The sequence below is a fragment of the Pteropus alecto genome, unplaced genomic scaffold (genome assembly GCF_000325575.1).
Source record: "Pteropus alecto unplaced genomic scaffold, ASM32557v1 scaffold7, whole genome shotgun sequence".
NCBI classification, from domain to species: Eukaryota; Metazoa; Chordata; class Mammalia; order Chiroptera; family Pteropodidae; genus Pteropus; species Pteropus alecto.
Genome location: NW_006494614.1, coordinates 2,191,672 through 2,215,805, shown reverse-complemented (window position 1 = coordinate 2,215,805; position 24,134 = coordinate 2,191,672). Strand labels below are relative to the sequence as shown.

The 24,134-nt window shown below is 39.6% G+C and overlaps 1 protein-coding gene and 1 pseudogene across 4 annotated transcripts in view; one reads left to right on the top strand and one right to left on the bottom strand.

Moving 5' to 3' along the window:
* Positions 1 to 13,147: 13,147 nt before the first annotated feature.
* Positions 13,148 to 24,134, bottom strand: part of FAXC (failed axon connections homolog) — a 59,503-nt gene continuing 48,516 nt past the window's right edge. For 3 of the 4 annotated variants that reach the window (XM_025042845.1, XM_006926280.2, XM_025042846.1), the window contains exons 5-6: positions 22,260 to 22,376; positions 13,148 to 13,949 (exon numbers count right to left, since the gene is read on the bottom strand). In XM_025042845.1, coding sequence (XP_024898613.1) covers positions 13,660 to 13,949; positions 22,260 to 22,376 — 407 coding nt within the window. In that variant the 3' untranslated portion in view covers positions 13,148 to 13,659. The remainder of the gene's footprint in view (positions 13,950 to 22,259; positions 22,377 to 24,134) is intronic. The other variant, XM_015600228.2, reaches the window with a different exon arrangement.
* Positions 15,487 to 15,605, top strand: LOC112474983 (annotated as a pseudogene).

The following is a 24,134-nucleotide window of genomic DNA, read 5'->3' as shown; positions in this document are numbered from 1 at the left end:
TTTTACATATGTGTTAGTTTCATTCTAGGTTATTAAAAGAAAAGCCTATTTGTAAATATCCCTACATGCTAGGGGGTTATCTTCAGAGTACCTTAGAACCTCCTACTTCAGAGACATAAAGGAGGGCAAGATTAACCAGTTAGTTGTACCAACAGAGAATTATTCATTCTCTTATTTTGCAGTGATAAAGGAAAAACTAGGAGCCCACGACAAGTAACAGAAAAGATGGAGATGCTTGGAGCACAGCCCTTGTGCTAAGAGTCTCTCACACCCAGCCTGAGAAGAGACACCAGAGCACACCCATTTAGGTGAAAACATCAGTGGCTCGCCACAGGCTCATGACCATCAAGCCCACCTAAAAAATTATTATTCCGTTCACATTCACATGATATGCTATATTTTACAGGATATAAAATTGTGCCTTCTACTGAGTCCCCAAGACAACAGGTGCCAACTAACCCCACTCTCTGCAGTGGGGTCTCGGACCACATAAGCAGGTCTAGCAGAGAGGAGTGTGTGGCGGGGGAGGAGTTTCTAGTCGCCTCAAGCTTAGTGAATGGGGCTTGGTGGAGAGCTCAACATTTTAGTAGAGAGGTCTATATTTTAGCATGAAGTAAGATGGAGATAATGGTATCATATTAGAGACTTCACCTAAGAGGACTTTTGGAAGAGTGCTAGAATTCCAACCAAGGGGCAACGGCAGAGTCATAAAGCATTGGCTAAAGGAGACGCATTTGCCTGTATCATGGAAACTGCCAGGTTAAAGATCCCTAGTACTAGGGAGGTCTCCAAAAACCTGTGAAAACACCCACAAAGAGTCATCTTTAAACATCTTCAAATATCTCCAACCATTTTGGTGGCAGTAGAGTTAGACACGTCCTCTAAACTCCTCTCGCTGCCTCTGCTCTAACCCTAGAAGGACTAGAAGCTGCAGCTAGCCAAATGCATGTATGAGGTGGGGAGAGAGAAGAAAGAAAAGAAAAGTACCATGCCCTTTTTCTGATGGAGCCCCAAGCAAAGCAGGGGAGCAGCTACAGTGTTGAATGCAATTCAAAATTTTTACTATTACACTTGACCATACATGTTAATAACAGAACTGCAGCTGTCTCAAGGGACTATAGGGAGCCCCAGCTTTTCGCTGGCTAAGAGTGAGCAGATGAACAACGAAGCTTGCCTAAAATTTCATCCAACACTAGGGGGGAAACTATCCCACAGAGTGACTTTGTAGGACAATTATAAAAATAATAATTTACTTTACAATTGTACCTGACATGCCTGCTTTTAAGGTACTAGTTAAATATGTATATTTATATAGGAAAGAAGACTAAAAACAATAGCACATTACTGTGAATTCAAAGTCCTTGGGAAAGAGTTTTTTGGAAAAAAGAGAAAAGATGAAGACTTATCTTCTACCTGCCAGGAATTTCGCCCTCTGTTTTTGTGTGCAGAGATCACATGAAAACCACATGTGCCAGTACTAAAGCAAAGAACACATCTCTAACCTCACTCTGCTTCTTATAGGATGCAAAGACTGATAGCTAAAAGGGATAAACTTCCAAGACCCCAAAATAAAGCTATTCACAACGTTAAAGCATATGTAGGCTCATTAATAAGTTAAATATCCTGTGGCACATTGAAACAATGTAAGACAAAGAGTAGGTGAATGTATCTAACACTAGAGGCTCTAATAGAAGAATTTACTGGGCAGCATAAGAGCACAGGGTAGAAAATCCACAGTGCCAACCATGAGCAGGATTTGGGATTCAGATGCATGCATGGTACATGTGTGTCAAGGAAACAGGAGCTATTTGAATTATGGAGCCATAATTCCTTCGAGGGATCTTGAGGACTGCATAAACCACTTGAGCCTATAGAAATTACTACCCCATATTTCAGTCACCTGTCATTTGTTCTATAAGTCATTTACTGGCTGCCTTTACACAGTCCATCTTGTCAAAGTTCAAACTTTGGCTATTTCTTTGCAATTTGATTTGTCTTTTACCTGAGAATCTGTCCATTCCTGTAACCAATCTTTACTGAGCATTCACTACATGTGTACCATGCTATAAAGAGAAATGAACTGTACAGTCAATCCCCACTTGGCCACCAACTGCTGCAGGCTTTAAACTCTTAAAGTGATTCAACACCAGAAATCAGACATCCTATATGTACCAGCTAGAAATCCCTGCCTAAGGAGTAAAAACCCATTTGGGAAAAAAAAAAAAAAAACACTAAAACGAAAATAAATGTTTAATGGGGACACAAACACAGCTCTTTTGTTTACTTGGCAGAGATCTGGAGAAAGTTACTTAACCTCTCTTTGACTCAATTTTCTCATCTGTAAACTACGGACGGTGATGATGGTGATGAAAGCAGTGGTAGTGATGAAGATGATTGTGACAATGATAGTACCTATCTCACGGGGTTGTTGTGAAGATTAATGAGTTAATAGATGTAGGTTGCTAAGAACACAGTGCTTGGCACATAGTAACTAATATGTAGATGTTAGCTATTACTAGTTAATTTAGTCAATAAACTCTTCTTTTGAGCACTAGGAGAATCAAGAAAACAGGAAGTGGAATCAGTGTTTACAGAAAAATGGTATTCAACCTCAGGGAAGGCAGAAAGGATACTTGATCTGGAAGGTATGTATCTTCAACATGGACCTGCAAGAACTGCCATTTTATATGTAGGATACAAAGTGACTTGGTCCAAGTATTACTCTTAATAGTATCTTAAGGACTAACATTATACAAATACAAAGTACTAATCATTTTTATTATCTCTCCAGCTTATTTGCTTTGGCAATCTCTGTGGGGGCCGTGGCTTCATTTTTACCCCCTTCACAGGTTCCAGTCCTGCATCTCTTACTGGTTCCTCAAATTCAGTGTAGCTAAAACCAAACAATGTTTTTTCCTTAAACCAGTTTCCCCAACTCTGCATTTCCTACATCTAGCAGCAACATCACCACAATCCCAACTTCCCAGGGTTACCTTCGCCATCTCACCTCGCAACACCCTGTGCTCTCAAAAGTCTCAGCGTTTCTTTGTACACACTGCCTGCTCTCACCCCCTCTATCTCCCCCCACCCCTTCACGCCTCTAGTGTCACTCTGAGCAACCGAAATCTGGTCCAGTTTCTCTGCTGCAGCCTCTTCTCTAACTAATCCTGCATTCAGGCTGTCATCAGATAAATCTTATTTACTCACTCTTTTCTCATGTTAGTCCCCTGCTCAGAAACCTCCCTCACCCCAAACGGGATGACTTCTCAGCAGTCGGCCCTGGGGTCCTTCCTCCCCACTTACTCCCTTCCCACGCTTGTGCCACCAGCCAATCAGGACTATCTGACATTCCTGCGCAGTCCTTAACATTTGCGTTTCTTTCCTTTGAGTGCACCAGCTAAAGGAGAGAGGCTTGTGAGCGTAGAGGAGGAAGCAGCAGGGTTTTTACACACTGAACATGCAGATGCAGAAGGGGCCTGGGGCTGCTCCCTTCCACGCGTGGCCCTTCCCTCAACTCTCCTCCTCCCTTTCAAGGCTGCCTGTGATGTTCTTTTCATCAAGGTTTACCTGGGATACATGTTGAGCATGGGCTACCCAGCATGTTTGCCCAGGCCAAACATACCCCCAGGTAGGCAAACCTCCAATCCTAACACCTCTCCACTGGAAACGACCCCCTAAGTCTTCATACAAAAACACCGACACTAAAATAGACCAGGTACCTCTTAGGCGCAAAGCAACACAGTAATTACCGTGAGGAAGGACGCTGGTTCTCTCTCCTCTTTGTTTCCTAAAGTTCTCTTTCATCCAAAGGATAAGCTACTTTAACCTTGGCAGGGTTTAAAAGAAAAGTCTGTTGCTAATGGGAACCGGCCCAGCTGGGAAGTGCCTAATGGGTGCTGATAGTGGCATCATCTACAAACAAAATGGGCAGCCCCTGAGAGAGCAAGGAGACCAACTATTCTGCCTGTCCTCTAAAGGGAAAGGTGACAGTAATGTAACAAATCAAGTGATGGAATATTCAGTACAGCTGGCAGCAAAAGATTTCTCCTAACACTCCAGAGAGCACAGCAGGTTGGAAAGGCAAACAATCCCCTTCCCTCTGATGCCGTCTGAAAACATGGAGAGCAAAGCTTCCCTAAGGGCACAGTCTGTGACCGACACAAGTTCCAGAAGGGTCTGGATCCAACTTAAGTTGAAATATAGATTCGTCCCAAAGCATTTCCAGTTAATGTCTATGTTAACAAGTGAGACTGAATAACTGGGATTTACTAGGTCAAGAGAGAAAGAGCATATAATGGGATAAAAAAACAAACCAGTAACCCCAAAATGTACAATGAGGGGGTTCTCTCATTGTCCACTTAATAGATATTCTCATGGTTTGGAGAGTTTGGGATTGTGGATGTTACCTTATTGTAATTTGCTCTAAATGGTAAGAAGCTAATATTTGAATAATAGTCAAATTTGTAGATAGGATTTCAAACATCCAGAATGTCTATATCGATCCTGACATGCCCTTATGCCCAGCTATCCTTCGCAGTTCATGCACATATGTGTGAAACACTTAGTAATAAGATTTCTATTTCCAAAACCTCTCTGTGAATCTCCAACCCCAAGATATTACTTGAGCATATCATAGCCACATTACCCTAATGTATCTTCCCAAGCCTCTCTCCTCATCTGTAAAATGGGAATCGTAATTACTTGGAGGTACGAAAACTAATTGAGATAATAATTATTGAAAGGGAAATTGGTCTATTATCAGCCCTATCAACCACAGTGAAGGACTTACTGTGTTCTGTTCTTTCCTTTTCTTTGACCAGTAGATATCACCCCTCGGAGTGCTCTGAGGGGCACAGTGGGCATGAAGTAAAAGCAGGAGAGGGTAGGACAGCCTATCCAAAGACCTGCCTTTCCACTTAAAAAGATTCATTTGAAATTCTATCAGAAAGTTATATGCCTAAAAGATTCATTATCTCTGTTCTAATTATACAAGAGCCTTACAACTAAAATATTCTCCCAATCATCTAAGAGACCACCACTTAACAGTATATTAGATGCAAGAATTTCAGATTTTCCCCATGGGAACAAAGTTTAAAGATTCAAATTTGCAAAAGAGAAGCGAACTGGAATAAAGACATTAACAGAAAGCTATTTCATATCCATTAGTTATCATTTACACATCAAATACATACAGCATTAAGACCAAATATACAGAATTTCCACATTTATATACAGTAATCAACAGAGTGCACGATTCAAATCTATCTTACAATCAAGTGTACAATTTTAAATATGGCTTTATAAACTACTAATGATAACTGTGCTAAAGTAACTCCCAGGTCCAGAAATAAACACTGGAATGCCACCTCCACGTTGAGGCCCTCATTCAGCAAGATGCTAGCTATTGTGTTTGCAAAACAGATGGTACAGGTAAATGTTTCCAGGCAGTGTCCACCCATCAGCTCCCAAGCTGAAATATGGGTTCCAATTATACCAACAGTGTTCCTTCCCATCTCAGATATCTGAAAATAAATCCATTTCCCACACATTTGGAGACATGAGGTTATAAACAAATAGAAGACAGATGTATAATCTATCAGTGAGATCATGATTACCAGGAATTATCAAAACATGTTTTTCAGATTGGTGCTGAAATTCTCAGGCAATGCATCCTACATTTGCATTACTTGTTTTCACCCATCCACACACCACCTCCCCGCTCCCCCGGCCACACCCACCTCCTTTCTTTTCTTGGTTTTCTTAAATCAGTGTACTGTGAAGTCTTTCAGGAATTTTCAAGACATTCTAGAGCATGTGGTCCCAAACACAGAATTATAAAGAGCTCTTGTAAAGGTGACATCTAATTCATTCTTCTCTTCCCCTAACCAAAAATGCCCGTTTTAAGTAAAAATAAATACCTTGACCTAAAATCATGCGTCCATGCCTATTTTACATCCACTTTGCCACAAATGTAACATCCTTCAATCAACTGCCGTCCTAGGTGCTGCCCTAAGCACCCCTCTCCCCATTCTCTAAACACTATTAAGTCACGGAGAATATTCTTTGTATACTTCTATGTTTGCCGTGGTTTTCAGTGTACACAATATATCAGTACAGCAGTGTGAGCAGTATGCGTGTGTTTATAAAGAAATATGCTGAAGGGTATGCTCAGGAAGTTTTACTGATGAGGTGAATGAGCACGAAGATTGGGAGACAACCGCCTACATAGGGATGATATGGGATTTCTTCAAACATCTTAAAGGATTTCTCTACATTAAATATACATTACTTTGTACATTTTATAGTTATAAAATGGAAATGATATGCCACAAACACTTTTGAGAGACGAGGAGAAAGTTTCAGGATCACAGGCGTGAACGTACTGGGGCTGGCCACTCAGCCGCTACTTTGGTTACCAGGAGTCACTTCAGCGGGGACAATCCCAGAGCATGAGCATGAAAGATCACATTACTTCAGTGCTTCCTGCACCAGCCACTTGTATATCCACAGACCATCCTTCCTACAGTTTGCATTTGTTTATTTAAAATCTGTACTTTATTTTAGTAAGATGTTATCACCAAGAAAACTTCCAGTGTGCCTGACATACCTTTAACTTGGCCATACCAACTGGTTGCTTGAAGCCCCAGAATCTCTTTCCTTCTCTCCTCCCACTCAGTGAAATTCGAATACCACCAAATGAAGGACTAGGACACTCATCTTCCCAAACATTACCATCCAGAAACTATCACTCTTGAATTGTTAGGCATTCTGCATGATAAAGATCATGGGGAAAACAAATGCTTACAATAAGCATAATCCCATGAGATTGAACACTGAGGTAAAATCATTTTGACAGAAGTCACACAAACATGTCGCCCCTATTAAAGCAGAGATCATTTAAAATTTTGAGCATTGTCTTTAGTCTCATTGCTGCAAAAAAAAAAAATCAGGTATAATTTGTTGAAGATAAAAATACAAACATTTAGACATGGCTTTATGTCTTAATAAGCCAGAGTGATCTCTTGTTGGGTAATAATAGAAAATACGAGAGAACACGTCTAATTCTGAACAACTATTAGAGGGAAAAGACCATAAATTGTTGCTTAAGAAGAGGGAGTTAGTAAATATCCGAAGCATTTCTCTTTTCTAGCCCTCCAGTGGACGATTGCATTATTTTTTCACTGCTGTTTCTTGCCCATGCTAATTAACATGGCAATTCAGGAGCTGAATCCTATTGTTTTTAAAGCCATATGGTAATTTAAAAAAATACTGAAGAAGGAAAAAGGTTTAAATATTACTAATAAATGAAAGTTACTCTATTCCAGCACCACATGCACACGCACACACATGCACACACAAATGATGCTTGCCAATGGCGGGGTGGGAGGTGAATTAGTTACTAATACTACTACTTATCATAAAATTACCTATTAGCATAAATATATATTGCTCTACAGTTAGTAGATTGTTTCAAAATATTTAAAGCTGTAATTAGGGAAAACAGCAATTAAGAATATTCAAGAAGGTCACCAAGTTCATTGCCCAAATTATTTCTGTACAGAACACCAAAGTACTGTATCAATCTTTTGCTCTATATAACTTGTCTCCCCCACTGAAATGACAGGGAGTGTTGGCAGTGGCTAGACCACATCCATAAATTATTCGTTTTATTATTGCAATGGTCCACTTTAATTGTCTACAAATTTGCCAATTTGGGGCAATAGTCCTCTTGAAATTTGAGCATCCTACTTTGTCATGGTCTAGCCGGCAGTGGTGGTTTCAGAGAGCTTTGGCCTAGGAACAAGTTCTTTGCTTCAGCAAGAGTCAGAATGATTGAGGTGGTCCTGTCAGCACCCAAAACAGGGAGTTGCTTTCCTTCAAGTTTTTTTTCAGTATTCTCTGTAACCATCTCTAAGGGACAAGGTCAGTATGTTGCTGACCCCAATTATATTAAAGATTAAGGAACCTTAAATATCTTTAAGATATTCTTTAAAGTCAGGGACTAAAAATCTAAGATCCTGGTAAGGAATTCAAATGACAAAACCCCACATACAGTTGCATTTCCTCTTGGCACTGGCAAGAGTTCTGCAGGCAAGAAGTGGCTCCTGTCCCACCTACCAAGGCATCCTTTTGAACTGTGCAGGTTTCATCTAGACCCCTGGAAGCAAGGGAATAAAAGTCAAGCACTCCACAATCACATTCAGTGGAGCTCTAGATCTGTTAAGATGGGTGGCCAGAGTTCAGCATTTAGACTCGGAAGTCTTTGTCATTAAATGTACTTCCATCTGTTATTGTTCATCTTAAACAGCACTGCATATAAAGGAGAGTAAAGGACCCTGGGTCACAGTCAGGGGCGACAAAAATAACTTCACTCTGTAAAAGAAAAGGAAGAAGGAAAGGAGGAAGAAGAGGAAGAAGAACCTGAGTTGTTCCCTATCAACAAAAGGCACCATCCTTTTATTGAAAATCTACTCAACAATTGTTCTATGAATGAATGAATGAGTGAATGCATGCCTGTATGCAAGCATGCATGCACGCATACATACATACATACATACACACACACATACATACACACACACATACATACATACATACAGGAAAACTTGTTTGTGCAGAACTTTTTCCTGTAAGGAAAAATTCAGCCTCTTCTCTCCCACTTACGCCCCAGGCCAGCCAGCCTGCCCATGCAGAAGTGGTGAGTTTCAGGGCTGAAACGAAGCTCGTCTGGCCCTGAACTGATTTTAATAAACTGACCTTTTAGATGGATAGTTAAAAGATAAATGACAACAGTGACAACGACCAAACCCTGTCACTTTTAAAATGCCAAATCTGTCAAAACAATATTCTCTCAATTAATGTAAGCTAGCTCTTCCTCTCTCCTTCACTGTCACTCAGCAGATACTCAATGTGGATAATAATGGAGACTACTGTTGCTTGCACATCGCATTCCAATGTTCTCTCTGGATATGTTAAGGGCAAGAAAGAACAAACATTTAACGACTTTTCAAGACTCTTTAGAAGAACCCCCTAAGGAATCCACATATAATTTCAAAAGGCCTCTGAATATCCCTGAATTTACATGTAAATTTTATATATTTTCATAGGTGTATTTTTCTGAGACTAGGGTGTAGGACTTTCTTTACATTATAAGTGGAGTCCCTGACGCAAAAATTTAAAACCACTTTCTAGCATGTGGCCTACTTTCCAAGCCTACCCTCCCCATGCAGCTTCAGGGAAGAAAATGATGAGTGCTGTGTTTCTAGAGGGAGGAGAGATTATGATGAGCTGTCTTCTTGCAGAACTGATGAAGTTGGGCCTTGAGAGATGGGTATGAGTTGGGCCAGTGGAGAGGAAGGGCAAGTGTTTCAGGAGAGGGACTGGCATGACCAGAGGCAGAGTGGGGACACGAGTCACATTTAGGTCATGGCAAAAAAAACCAACCTAGATACACTAGGTGGCACACATGAAGGAGCCCCAGGAGACAAGGTAAATAAAGAAGTGAGAATACCAGGCCCTAAAGAGTAACCCACACCCTGAGGCAATATAGCACCTCATGAGGGCCAGAGCTTTTTAGAAAAATTAACCTAGTGGTGACGGGCGCAATGGATCAGGCCAGTGTTCAAGCATGAAAAAGAGACTATTGCAGAAATCTAGTCAAAAGATGCCCTAAAATCAGGGTGCCATGTCTGTTCTGTTTGCCACTCTAAATCTAGTTTGGATCCCAGGACCAGGAACAGGGTAGATGTTCAGTGGATAGTTAGCATATGGGTATGGATGCTTTAAAAGATAAATAACAAAGAATAAGGATTACTGGTGACTTAGATGTCCATCTTGGTATCATTCACAGAGTCTAGCAGTACTTTGCACAGAATAGGTACTGAAGAAGGATCTCTGAATTTGCCTGGATCAGGCTGAACAGACATGAGGGACAAGAGTGGAAGATTTCAAGCACTCTCTGAGAGAGGCTGGAGCTTTGCTAGTTCTAGGAACATGGAGTGATCTCTCAGGAATGTGGATTTTAAAAGGAAAACAAGTTAAAGTGGTACAGTAACAAGAACCATTTAAGGCAAGGTGAAAGACCTCAGTTCCTGGTCCTGCCCTTCAAATAAATAGATATGTCGCACTGAGCCAGAAACAACCTCAGGCTCTCTCGGAAGGGGCTTTCTAGAACTAATCCATGGCCTAGCTATACATTTCTATGATATGCTTTCTTACAAATAATTCAGGCAAGAAGTGAACTAATCCATGGCCTAGCTATACATTTCTATGATGAGATGCTTTCTTACAAATAATTCAGGTAAGAAGCGTGAGGCTAAAATCCTTAACACTTCCTTTCCTTTAATCCTAGCTGTTTCATAAAAACGTATCCTAACACCTCACTACACACAGGCAGGGCTCACTTGAGGACTAGACTGCTCTTCTGATTCATATCCCAGTTGTTCCAATCTGTGATCAGTCTTCTGGGTAGCCCATGGCCTTAGTAGTGTCAACGTTTATAATTCATTATGTTACAACAAAATGGTAAACTCTGACAAGCTAGTTTACTTCTGCATAAATTTATATTGTCCTTGTATCTAGTCTGATATATACAAAGCAAAGCATACCACTGCTGCTCATTAATCCTGATGGGTGGGAATGGGGAGGGCAAAGGGAGTAGATAGAGGAATAGAATTTATTTTCACAATGAGAGGTAAAAAAAAAAAAAAAAAAAAAAAAAAAACGGGGGCCCCATGAGATTTCTGCCAACCAAAAAGCATCTGGTAACATTAAAAGTACACTTCTGCTCTGCAGTCAACAGTAAGTTTCATCCCAAGGCTAGTTGGAAGATGGCTGCTAAGAGAATAAGGGTGTCTGCTTCTTATTTTCACAATGAGAGGTAAAAAAAAAAAAAAAGAAAGAAAGAACAGGCGGCCCATGAGAATTCTGTCCAACCAAAAGCATCTGGTAACATTAAAAAGTACACTTCCTTAAGTTACTTTCTAGTTAAAACACAGAAGTTGAACAAGTGAGCCAGAAGACCAAAATGTCCCTTAATTTCTTGATGTTAGTTTTTCTAATAAATAGCACCTGTTCATCAAATTGGAGAACCCTTCAAATATAGATAGTTTAAGAATGAACCACATTAAGTTAAAGCCCTCCTAATAAAGTCATCTACTCCACAGTGATTTTGTCTTGGTCATTTTTCTTCCATAACACATAATGGGAAAGTAAAACCTGAATATATTCTAGGATTCCAAATCATGTTACACTGACAAAATGTTGATTATCCCGTCATGAGCTGCCAAGCCAGCACCCAAAACTCCAGGTGACAATGTCCATTCAAGCCTCTGTGTGAAGTACCTGGATAGAATGAACTATTTTACAATTTCACTTTGACTGTTGGCTCTCTATGTACTTGCCCTCCAAGTAAAACACAATAAAAAAAATTTGTTAATCTACAGACTCATAACTTAATCATTCTTGGAGTGAAGATACATCGTACTTGGAGCTATACGGTAAGAATAAATTTTAAACACAACTCTTTCCAGCTGCAGGTGAAGAAAGGGTAACAGTCTTTGTGGAGACAGGTCCACAGTCCAACCATTCATTACATTCACATTGTCAGTCTCCCTTTGCCTGGGGGCACACGTGCTAAAGAGAAAAGAAGCAAACAGTCCCTCCAAACGACACTGGAGAATAAACAAGGTTATCAATTCATATCTTCGCCACCACACCCTCATTAGGCACCAAATAGTCCTCTCAAAAATGAATGCTTTTAAGAAGATATTAACAACTGAGTTTTCTACAGAATAAGAATTTCTAACCTAGGGTGTCTCAGCATTTCTTCCTGTTCCATATGCCATACACAATTGCTTAAATGGGAAACAGCCTCAAAAACTCTCCTCCTTTATTTCTCTGTGAATCCACAGCATTTTAGGATTGTTATGCAACAGCTATATTCAGAGTCTTTTTCAAGTAAAGTACATAAATTTCTCAGAAGTCGCTCTCTTTTACGTGCCTCTTTAACTCCATAAGGAATAATCCTTATCCAGTCAGTCAGTTGTGGTCAAGAAGCAAAGCAGTTTTGTTTGCAGTTGTGAATCTTAACACTGACTCTCCTGGTCCAAATTCACAGCCACCACTCCTGTATCTTCACCTCAACTTTCACTGGAAAATGTTTTAAGTCAACAAATCTGTCTTCACAGATAGAGTGTACCTTAGTAAATACAATTAATACAGTCAATACAGAGTGGATGGCCCCTAAGTGGAGAGAGGGGGAATATGTGGAGGGAATGGAAGATCCTTAAGAAACATTAAAAATTGTCCTCAGTGTTGCCTTCCTCTCACTGGGCAAGGGCTGAGAACACCAGAAAAGCTGCATTAATAAAACTGCATAGAGTCTACACTGCACAAAGTGCTTTGATAGTAATAACATGACCCTCTTCCTACTTTACCTTTCAATACCTCTTGCAAGGTTTGCTTTCAAAAAGACATTACAAGTTGGCAAGCTTCTGCTTACAAAAATCAAATATTTCCCCCTTCACCTCTATTAGGCCCATCGCATTCTTGAGCTTGACTCCTAGCAAATAAATCAAATGAAGGTAACTCAACACTCGAGAGTCAACAAAGGACAACATTCCAGTGTGGTTCAGGCAGTGAAAGAAAAATGTTTCTGCAAATACACGTAATTGAAGACCTTTTGTAGCTGTTGATGATTGGTAAAAATATTTCCAACGTTCTTTCAACAAAAGATTTCAATTCCAGCAACATCACAAAGAGGAATGATGGCAGAGTCTTGACTGCGCCTTTGTGTGTGTTGTATCTGCTCCACTTTTTCAAGGGACTGTGGCTGCTGTTGCCTGGATGTAGAATTCCTTTGCCCTCAAATCGTCACACATATGATGCACAATAAAGAATAAAATGTGTTTATGTCACACCTCTTCCAAGAGGATTGAAGCGCCAAAAGTGACCCCATGAATCCTCACAACACCCCTGCGAGGTAGGTAGGTGGAGAGTACTGTTATCCCCACTTTACAGGTAGGGGAAATGAGGCACACAAGAATTAAGGGACTTGCCCAAAATCACACAGCCAGTCACTGGCAGGGGCTTAGAATAAAACTTATACTGATTAGCACCTAGCACAGTGCTTTGCACATAGTAGGTGTTCACTGAATATCTATGGATTTTATTTGATTTATAGCTCAACATACAATATACACGCATAAAATACAAGCAGCCACCATAAAACATTCATCTCCTACATTTCTTCTGATGATATCTCTCCTTACTTCAAACCCTGATGGATGAAGGATGTTCAAGAATTCATCTTGCAACTAAGTCCTCAGGTTGAAGAGGATCAACATAAACAATCTGAGGAAAACCCATTCTTGCACCTGGTCTACCTCACAATATTAGTTTTCTAATGAAAACAAAAATGGATTTCAGGAACCATGCTGACTTTTTTTTTTTTTTTGCCTGTTTGTTTTAAATGGAGCCATACGAATGGTTCTGTGTTTTGTTTATACAAAAAAGAAATAAGGCTGCAATAGTCCAGTTAGCTTGTGAGAACTGTGCCAAGCACGAAGATCTCCCAGCTCGGATGGATTTCTACCTGGGACACTGGACCATCCCCAGGGAGTGGCAGCTCCAGCAGAAGAGGTCCAGCGAGGCTGAAAGTCACTTGCACTGTTCATGGTCTGTGCAGTCATCCATGTCCACGTCAGAATCAAAGAGCGAGTGTCCGGTGAAATCCGTGTCTGGGGTTCTGGAAAAACTGTTCTCTGCTCCCTCATCTTCGAAGGTCTCTGTCCTTGAGTAAAAGCTGAAATCCAGCAGGGGCGTGTGGGTTTTGCTGCCTTCGCTGCTCTCCTCGGACTCATAGATGGTGTTGTCATCATCATGGTGCCACTCTGGCCAGAATTTCCTCCTTATTCTCTCACAGTACATGGCAAGGTTGATCAGCTCACCTGCAGTGTGACAAAGACAGCAAAGGTTAGTTCTCAACGCAACACTCTACCTGCCACTGGCTTTCTGGGGAACTTGGTAGAATGAAGCACAGCAGACATTAATAACGATTTTCCACAGAGGTACTGTCAAAATATTTAGATTTTTAAGGTGAGTGGGAAAAGCTAAATTCAGTGAGTGGGCTGGATGAAATTTAGGAGTGAGTCCTATGGTGATGAGAAGTTGCAGAGGGTGGGTAGTTTATCTGAAATGGTAGCTAAACTACCAACATTTGGCTTTGTGAAGCATTTTATTATTTTATGTTTGCATATCAAGAGAACTAGTGCTTTTGACTGGTTCATATTCAAGTTAATTTGTAGTCCGTGAAAATACACCATCAGTTGGATGAAGTCAGCCAAAAGTAATCAAGCATTCCACAAATACTTGTAGTGTTATTACAGGCTACTAGGTACTATGCCAAGTGGTTGACAAATGTAATGTTAAGACGGAAAGTTTGCTCTAAATAATCCATAAAATGAATAACTCGCAATTGTCTTTATGGATGCGTATGCCTACAACCACATTCAGTAAAAGATATTTTCTAATTTTTTTAAAATTCTACAGCAGCACCCCTAATTGGGTTCACAGTCAATGACTGGACTACTTCTTTTCCATGTGAATCAAAGGAACACTTCGGTTAAGTCCCTAAAATCACCCAGGCATTTGTCTGAAACATTATTTGGCTTTCATTTCCTAATTTCAAATGAAAAACAAAGGAAAAGGGTGAGTTTTTGCTTTTAATCCACCAGATGGCAACATTGCTTATAAATACATAATTTGTCACTCTCTTATAGGACTTCATAGCCATAAAAATACTCTTTGGATGTTTATTTTTCAAGTTATATAAACATTCACTTATTATGTACGTAATCCATGTTTTATTGCAGAAAATTAGAAAATATACGTAAGCAAAAAATAAAATTATCGATAATCCTATTTCCCATAATAATATGTTCATTTACATTCTTCCAGAATTTTACATACTTATGTATACATTTGCATATATTTACATTTGCTGTATAACATTTACTATACACTGTTTCCTATCCTGCCTTTTTCCACTGAACAAACATATAATGAAAATCTTTCAATTTTACACTATCATCACCTTGATAATTGCATAGTAAGTATTTCATTATACAGATAGATATACCATAGTTTGATTTTGTTTTTACCAATCCCCTATCACTGAACATCTTGATCGTTTCTGTATAAATAATTTTGTTAATTGCAGTCTATACCTACTCTTTTATTGTCTATCAAAAAAATAGTATATTCTCATTTTGGAAAATTAGAGGTCTGTATATATAAAGTATGAAGAAGAAAACAGAAAAGAACTATAATCTCATCAATCCAAGATAACCACAACCAACATTATGGTGTCATTTCTTTCAGTATTTTTTTCTTTTTATTTATTGTCATTATTATTGCCTATTACCTCCTGTAAAATTAATGCAAACATTTTCTCATGTCATTAAAATTTTTCAGAACTTGATTGTTCTCTATGGCCATGCCACCCTGAACAAGCCCGATCCCGTCTGATCTCAGAAGCTAAGCAGGGTCAGGCCTGGTTAGTACTTGGACAGGAGACCACCTAGAAAGACCAGATGCTATAGACATAAAAAATAAAAAATAAGGGATTGTAAGCTGACAAGGTCCTTGCAATCTGTGAAGTCAACTAAGGGTTGCCTCACCTAAAAAAAAAAATTTGATTGTTGTTTTGCTTAAATAAGCACATCCCCTAAAAAACATAATAAAGCAAATCCCCCTGCTTCATGGATCCTGTAAACCAATGTTCTTGTATTAGTTCCAAGTCACCATTTTCAAGGTCTTCTCAGATCATAAGAGCTCAACTCACACTATGTAAGAGTCCACTCTGATTGCTCCCTACTCAAAGATTTTTATGTATACACTAAGGAGCCAGAAGGAGAGAAGCCAACAGCATTGTCCCTTTTGGGAAGATGTATGTAAAACATTCATTCATTTTCCCCCTCAGAGAAGCAGTCATGAAACACCTCACCAGGCATGCTGCCAGTCACAGGTAACCAAGAATTGGATAAAGATGTGGAAGCAGCAGCAAGTGAGAGGTGGAGAAGACATCAAAGATGAATGATGGTTACTTCACAGGAGGCCCTGGGGACAGCCCTGTTTGCCTTACTAAGGTCCACTCTCTACAAGTGGCTCCCTAGGAACAGCTAGAAAGTCAGGATCTATTGACAAGATCCACCTATGACTCTCTCCATTTCTTTTGTGGCTGTTCTTTTTACAGCCTGTTTTTTCATCTTTCTTCCAGTATAGCTGCCCCTTTTGTGACTGTATGACATTAATACCAATTCAGTGTGCAGTGATAAAAATTAATAATAGCAAACATGTATATAGTTCTTACTGTGTACCAGGCACTGTTAGAAATGCTTTTTTCATGAAGAATTCATAGTAACTCCATTAGTCCTTGCAAAAATTCTATATGAGACAGGAAATATTATTACCCCCATCTGTGATGAGAAAACTGCAACAGAGAGGTTAATTAACTTGCCAAAGTTCAAGTTCCAGATAGTTTCAGAGCCAGGATTCAAACACAAGCGGTCTCCAGGCTCCATGCCCTTCACCAAGACTCTACCCTGCCTCTCTACTGGTGAGCTGACAGCCTGGCTTGACAGTTAACAGCTTTGCATCATCTGACACAGAATATTTTTCTGTAATTCTTTCTGAGGTCTCAAAGAATTATGAGAGCACAGATGTCACCCCTCAAAGATAATGAGTTGTCATGAAAGAAGCGATCGTTCTACTATGCAGTCAAGGAAGGGTTTGGTTTGATAAGCAAGGAACAAGGAACGGGAGTTCACACACCCATCCTCACACCCTGCCCCTGATAAAAAGAGTGAAAGGAAGAGTGAAAATCTATAACTGAGCTCTACCTTTATCTGACTTTGCTAATCCTTCCTGTGCCTAGATTCTTCATTAGGGGACCCACTCAACATGCTATCAGCGAAAAAAATAGAAAAAAGTTGGCAGTAGAAACAGATTGTATATAGTATGTGTGTGTAAGAGAGAGACACACAGAGGCCTGTTAACATAAATGCCTATATTGAAGATGTAAACTTTTTGAAACAATAGAAAAATGGCATTTTTCAAACTGTACTCAACAACTGGATAACAATTTCATCCATCTGGTAAAAATTAAAGTCTGATAATATCCAAAGTGGAGGGGCAGGGACTGTACTAATGGCTGGTGGAAGTACTGCTATAAACTTTTTTTGGAAAATAATCTGATGTTATCTATTAAAATTCTAAATGTACATATCAGACCACTTTTAGTACTCTATTCTACTAAAATAAAAGCATCGGTATATAAAGAAACATGTATATGGATGCAGAATTATATGTCAATTAAAAAGGGAAGAGAAACAGCCTGAATGTCCATCAATAGGGACTGATTTAATAAATTATGATGTATCAATTCTATAGAACATTGCATAGCTGTTAAAAAGACATGATAATCTATTAAGTGAAAAAAGCAAGTTATAAAGTAATCTCATCATTTAGTTTAAAAATTGTAAAAACAAACAAAAACAGCTATATACATGTATATAAATTTGTACATAAAAAAGGCTTCACTCCAAATCCTTAATATTGGCTATTGCATAGGTAGGGTATGGGACATGAATAGGGGGAGGTCTTAAATCTTTAAAAATAAGCCTGTATTATTCAACTTATTGTGACAATCATGTATTACTTTCTTAATTTAAAAAAATAAAATAAAATAAATTAGTAAAATACCGAGTGATTAGAAATAATCTCAGACAACCTGAGAGGACATTTATCAGAGAGCCAAATGGCCCTCTACTCAGAGGACACTCCCAGACAGAATACAGAACTTGTCTCTTGAAGTTTCCCAAATGAAAATATTCCCCATCGCTCTTTGAAAAAAGTGACTTGTTTTATTTTCCCGTTATCACTCCAATTTCTCTAATATTCAAAAATGTTCTATACGATATGACACTGGAAACATTGTCAACCAGACCCGGAACCCACGACTCAGTTTCTCCCAGCTGCCAATCATGCATGACAGGAATGTGAATGAGCGAGAAGCCTGCCAGGATCTTCCAGCACCACCAGCTCAGCCCTTAGTCATTAACCTGCAAGTATTTGGAAACCATGGAGCCAGCGCCCACACACACTCATTTGGTCTACAAATATTCACTCAGCAACTCCCTGTTCCAGACCTGTGCAAGGTGCTCACTGTGCCCTTGGTTACTCCCTTCAGCATTCTGTCATACAGGCACAGAGGGCACTAAACTTTCTCAGGAAAGTTCTTAGCAAATTTGAATGCTGTAATCAGGACTCCTCCTTCTCCTCATCTCCTTAAAACTAAAGGACATTATAGATCTCAAAATACAAAGACCCACAAAGGTCATTTGAGCCAGCCCTTTGCTGAGACGTGAATGCATCCACAACAACCTCTTCCTGAATACTTCTGGATAAAGAACATAAGAGTGTGGGGGTGAGGATATACTTATGTGTTCATCAAGGATATCCAGCATTTTGTCCACCTTTTAATCTATCAAATAATAAGCAAAAAGGACACCCAAGTATAATACATAATGGTTGGTAAAAGAGTTACTGATCGAGGTTTTTCTTAGAACACGGAAGACTGTGTTTCTTTCCAATTCAGAAAAAGTGTTCGGTTCTGTGGTTTTGATACAGCTCTATAGGGCAAGCAGATGCTTTGCAGAAATCATTCTCTTTTATTGTTTCAATTGCACTTTTCTAGGCTCTGCAATGCTCTATGTCTGTTTAAACAGTATCCAAATTCACACACAATTCTCTAATGAGGATACTCTGATCAAAATATCAAATGCGACTCCTTTTGAGTGTTGCTAATAATAAAACTGAGATTCTTTTTTGACTGTAAAAATGGCAATCAAAACAAATTATATTCAACCTTAACTGAGAAAGAAAATTTGAGGGGCTTTCAGATGCTCTTGAAAATATAAACTACTACAGTCTTTCTACAGGCCAAGAGCTTATATCCTTTGGAATAGTTAATTCCCTCCTCCCCAAAACAGAAATAACTAGCAATGGACAGGAATTTATATTTATACAATACTCGTTATTTATCAGTAAAAATTATTTGAAACAATCCACGAGTCCAGAAAAAGATTAATCACATAAATTACAATGTAGTTATAGGATAGGATATTATACAACTATTATATTGTTTTGAAGAGTATTTAATGACAAGGGAAATAGCAATAATACATGGTTAATTTAAAAACTGCAGGTTATAACTGTATCAACATCATGTCCCAATTTTTAAAAATATATACATACATGGACTTGATAAAAGATGAGGATACATACCACAGTAGTTCTCTGTGGGTGATGGAGTCACAAATTATTTTTTATTTTTTTAACTTTTCTATCTTTTCTAGATTTTTCTCTAGTAAGGAAATACTACTTCATATATCTATAGATAGAAATATGTAAATAGACACATATTTATATTTTAAGAATTGCTGAATATTCATAAGTCTATTCTTCTACTCACCTAAATTAAGGAAAAGTTCTCACTATCCTAGATGGTTCCAGAAGTAGCTTGTGTGGCTAGATATTGTAAATAATATCTAGAACCAAAAAGCTAATATTTATACATACACACTCATATATGTAACTGTTACAAAGCTAAGGCAGAAAACTGCCTGAACCAAATCATTCATATTCCTGGGTTTGAACCATTTCTAAATTATCCAGGCTCTTGGTTGTTTCTGAGTCTCCTTTCTCTTGTTATTTCTTGGGAAAGTCTCCATCACAGAAAAAACAAAGGCAGAGAAAGAAGCTGAGATCAACTTAGTAGTGTGCCCGCATATTAGTGGCTCTGATCAAAAGGTCTGGAAAGGGCTTGGAACTAATGACCAAAATGAGATTTAGAGACTCTCTGTGCACTTTAATGATTCATGCTACATCAGTCCCCTGGGAGAGCTGGAAGCTACTAACTTGTTTTAAGAATCAAAGTACATGCAACTGTATGCCAGAAGTCCCTGCAGATGATGATGTCAGATTCCTCCATGTCTGGGGATGGGACTCAAAATCAATCCTCCAAAAAGACTGATCATTTCTTTAAAAAGAACACTAAATGCCTCAAGTCCTTCCAGCAAGTAATAGAGGAAAGGGCCAAGTCATAAATAAATTAACAAAAGATGCTTCGTTTCTGCACGAAGAGGTACTATAGAATCTGAGGGTTCTACTGATGCTGGATACCTGAATGCTGACTAAGTAACAGATGACCTCAATAAATGAGTACATATGCATATGCAGAGGATATGTGTGTGTATGAGTGTGTGTGTGAATATATTTGCATAGAAGTGGACGTGTATGTGTACAACTGAGTGTGTATACAGTGTGTGTAAAGAAGTATTTAAGTAGATGTGGGGTGTGTGCCTGTGGGTGTGTAAGAGTGGTACGGGAGGGAAATGGAAGGAGTAGAAATTAACAGCGAGAATAAATATAAAACACACTCCTAAATGAACTAAAAGGAATCAATATATTTTAGACCACCATGGAAAATCTGATTAAAATAAAGGGAAACTAATATTTTAAATGCTACAAACATCCCCAATATGATAACGTATTTAATTTAGGTAAGTTCCAACACATCACAAGACAAGGAACATCTACCTCCATGTTGATCATTTAGGAAATGATCAATCCATACTTTCCCTAAATCCAATCAGCTGAAATCTAGGAAGATATTGAATCAATGCCTGATCCATTCTAGCCAAGTCTGGTAATGTATCTGGAGCCCCAGCCTGACCAATGGAAAGATCTAGAGAGTGACTCTTGCCTGGTCTAAAATTCTGGGCATGCACATGAGTGTATACACACACACACACACACACACACACACACACACACACACACACACACACACGGAGCTACAGCCTTCACTAACCAACCTCTCCACCTGTAATCACCACATATGACTGACTGCTCACCTGCCTCAGTTTCATGTACAATTCTGCCTTGCTTGGTTCCTTCCATCCTTCCATCCATCCAACATTAATTAAGAGCATTCCATATGCTATTCGCTGGTGATTTCATCTACCCCCAGCCTTCTCAGCTGGGGCATAAACACTTTGATTAACTCTTGTCAATCTCCTTCTCCACATCCAAACATTAAACCTTAATCTCCACATCTCCAGCCCCTAGGCACTTGTTTAGGAGCTGCTTCAAACTAGAGGTGAATCCATTTTCCACCCACCAAAGCAGAATAAGCTTCTCCCAGAGGCACAGCTGCTTTGTATATCCCATCACCCAACTCCACCACAAACACGCACATGCACACACACATGCACACCAAGGCCTGGTCCCTTGACATCAATCCAAATCCAACTGGCTTTCCTTGCTCCCTTGTCAACATGAATTTTACCCCTAGGTATGACCACCACCCCACCTCCACATGTATATTCATCCTCTAGCTCTGGTCCCATTCATTCCCACTTCTATCCATCCAGTACAGAATTATAATTCTGATAGGCTATATGGCCAAGATCACTCAATGAAGATAGGAGATGGTGATTCATTGGTCAAAATGTACATATAATATTAAAAATAATACTTTGTATAGCACCAAACTTACAAAGCACTTGTTGACACTTATTTTCCCACAATCTTGAACTTTCCAGCTCTACTACTCTCAGTGTATGATCTACAGACACCCTACTAAAATGGGAGCACAGAGTGCTTTGAACCAAATGACACATTATATGTACTTATACCTATATGTGAAATATCTAAGACCAGTTAAAACAAATAGAGCACCTGAAATGGGCAGTGAGTCCATCAGACCCACCCCACTGTGACTGAAGCAACATCAGATACAACAGAAAGTAGTGAACCACCACTGACCAAAGGCAATTAAGGAAGACCAACAAAACAAAAAGGGCGCTAGGTGACATTCCAGCCCCATTTCAGCAACAAGTGTTAAGCCCACAATGTAAAGAGCTGGAAGAAAAGCTCTGGTGTAGGACATGGCAGGATTTGTGTCAGCTTTGCTGAGAATATCGGCTGACCAAGACGCAGGCGAAAAGCCCAGTCTCTCCTCTGCCTGTGTATATTCTGGGCACAGAAAACTGACCCTGACTCTGGACACCACAGTCTGGTGTCTCCATAAAGCACGGTCAAGCTCACAAGCATCAGCTTAGAATTCTCCATTGTGTTACCCCTCCCCTTTGCCCTCCCAGCAACTCAAATCTGAAGAGGTTCACAGGGCTTGCCTTTAATCAGCCGCTCAGGTCTCGTCCCAGGTAAGGTCCACATTGCTTGTGCCAAGTGTCCAAAGACAGTGGCGTCGAGAGTAGAAAGCTTGGGCCCCATGATGTACTTCTTATCCCCTGCAGTGGACAGAACAGAGAGATCACTGGGCTGGCCTGTGCTGCCCCATATAGTTACAATGGCATTCAGCACCCTCACATTATATGCTCATTTAACCATGCATCAAAAGCTTTACAGAGTCAAAATGCACTTATCTTTAGAAAAATTAGAAACAAAAGTAAAACAAAAACAAAATGCACTTATCTTTAGAAAAATTAGAAACAAAAGTAAAACAAAAACAATTCTACGATATATCAACCCATACAATAGCAAAGCAAAGAAGTAACTAGGAACATATCAAGATAAGCAGCAGATGAAGGAGGGGATTCATGGAAAAAAGGCACAACCATTCGCCCACAGACCTCTGGAGGCACTTCCTCATTGCTGATTCCAGTAATTAAAGCTTGAAAAGCTTGAGAACAACTAGAAGTGTGTTTAAATACCTCAAAAATAACCCAAACAAGCACACCCAACCCCAACACTTACTTTATTTAATTAATGCATTTATTCAGGAAAAACGAGAAGCCTAAGCTACTTAAGAAGTTTAGAGACAAGGTCTTCCACATTGCCCCCCATGGTTCTCACCTCTGACACCAGCTTCCACAGGAAACACTATGTCAAGAGCAGCTCTAAAATTATAGGCCCAACACTGGGATCAAGTTCCCATACAAGGATGTTTCACGTGCTGCTCCCACATCTCTTTTCCACTACTACAGTTCAGGCCCTGTCACCTGGATGATCCCATCTGACTTACATTAATATCTGATGACAATGCATAGGCCAACCTAGGTAGGGGAATGCCTGGAGGTGAGAATGTGAACTAAGAGACCAATGAAATGAAGCTAGAGGTTGATGGAGGTGTTCATGAACCGCACAGTGATAATCACATTGCAATATATACATATATCAAATCAACAAGTTGTATACCCTAAATTTGCACAATGTTGTACGTCAATTAGATCTCAGTTTTAAAAAATAAAACAATAAAACCCACCAAATGGAGCTGGAGGTGATATTTTTTAAAAAATCATTTCTACTGTATATTCCACAGAGACCAAGGAATACCCTACACAAATGCAATATGCTGAACTTAACAAAATTGTCTTTTCTGGTGAGGACAAGCAAGTTGTCCATGCCTGACCCTTAGGTGTTTCCCACTGTCAACCAACTTCTCCATCATTTGAGTCTTAACTTGGGATGTAAGCCTACTACCTTTCAAATACTGGGAATACAAGGGAAAAATACTATCTGCACAAAAATAACAAAGAAAAATCAGGCATGTCATTTGTTCTCAAGAGTGCCAATTACTTCTTAATGACGCATCCTGCTGGTTCCATGCCTCAGCCACAACCCTGCTGGCTTTAGGGATGTAAGTAGGCAGAGGGACCCTGGCCCAGGGCTCTCATACCATCCTGCAAGGCAGGAGGGGTATGCCAACCAGACTGTGCCAGGGCTCAGCTTATTCAAGGCCTGCACGTGGGGAAGCACACCAAGTGGAAGCCACATGGGGATTTTAGGAAATACTGTGAGAAGGGATACACACTGTTTCACAGAGAAGAAAACAGGATAGAGGAGAGCTTCTTCCTAATCAAAAGGGGAAAAAAATGATGATTCCTTCAAACTGCTGAAGAGTCTATGGGAAATGCCAGAGTGAAGTCCGTAAATTATGAAGTATGCTACAGAATCCTAAGACTTTGAGGCAAGAGGAAAAAATATATATTGATTAAAAAAGTGGGGGGGGGGGGGGCCCAAAAAAAAACAAACAAGGCTTTTACAAA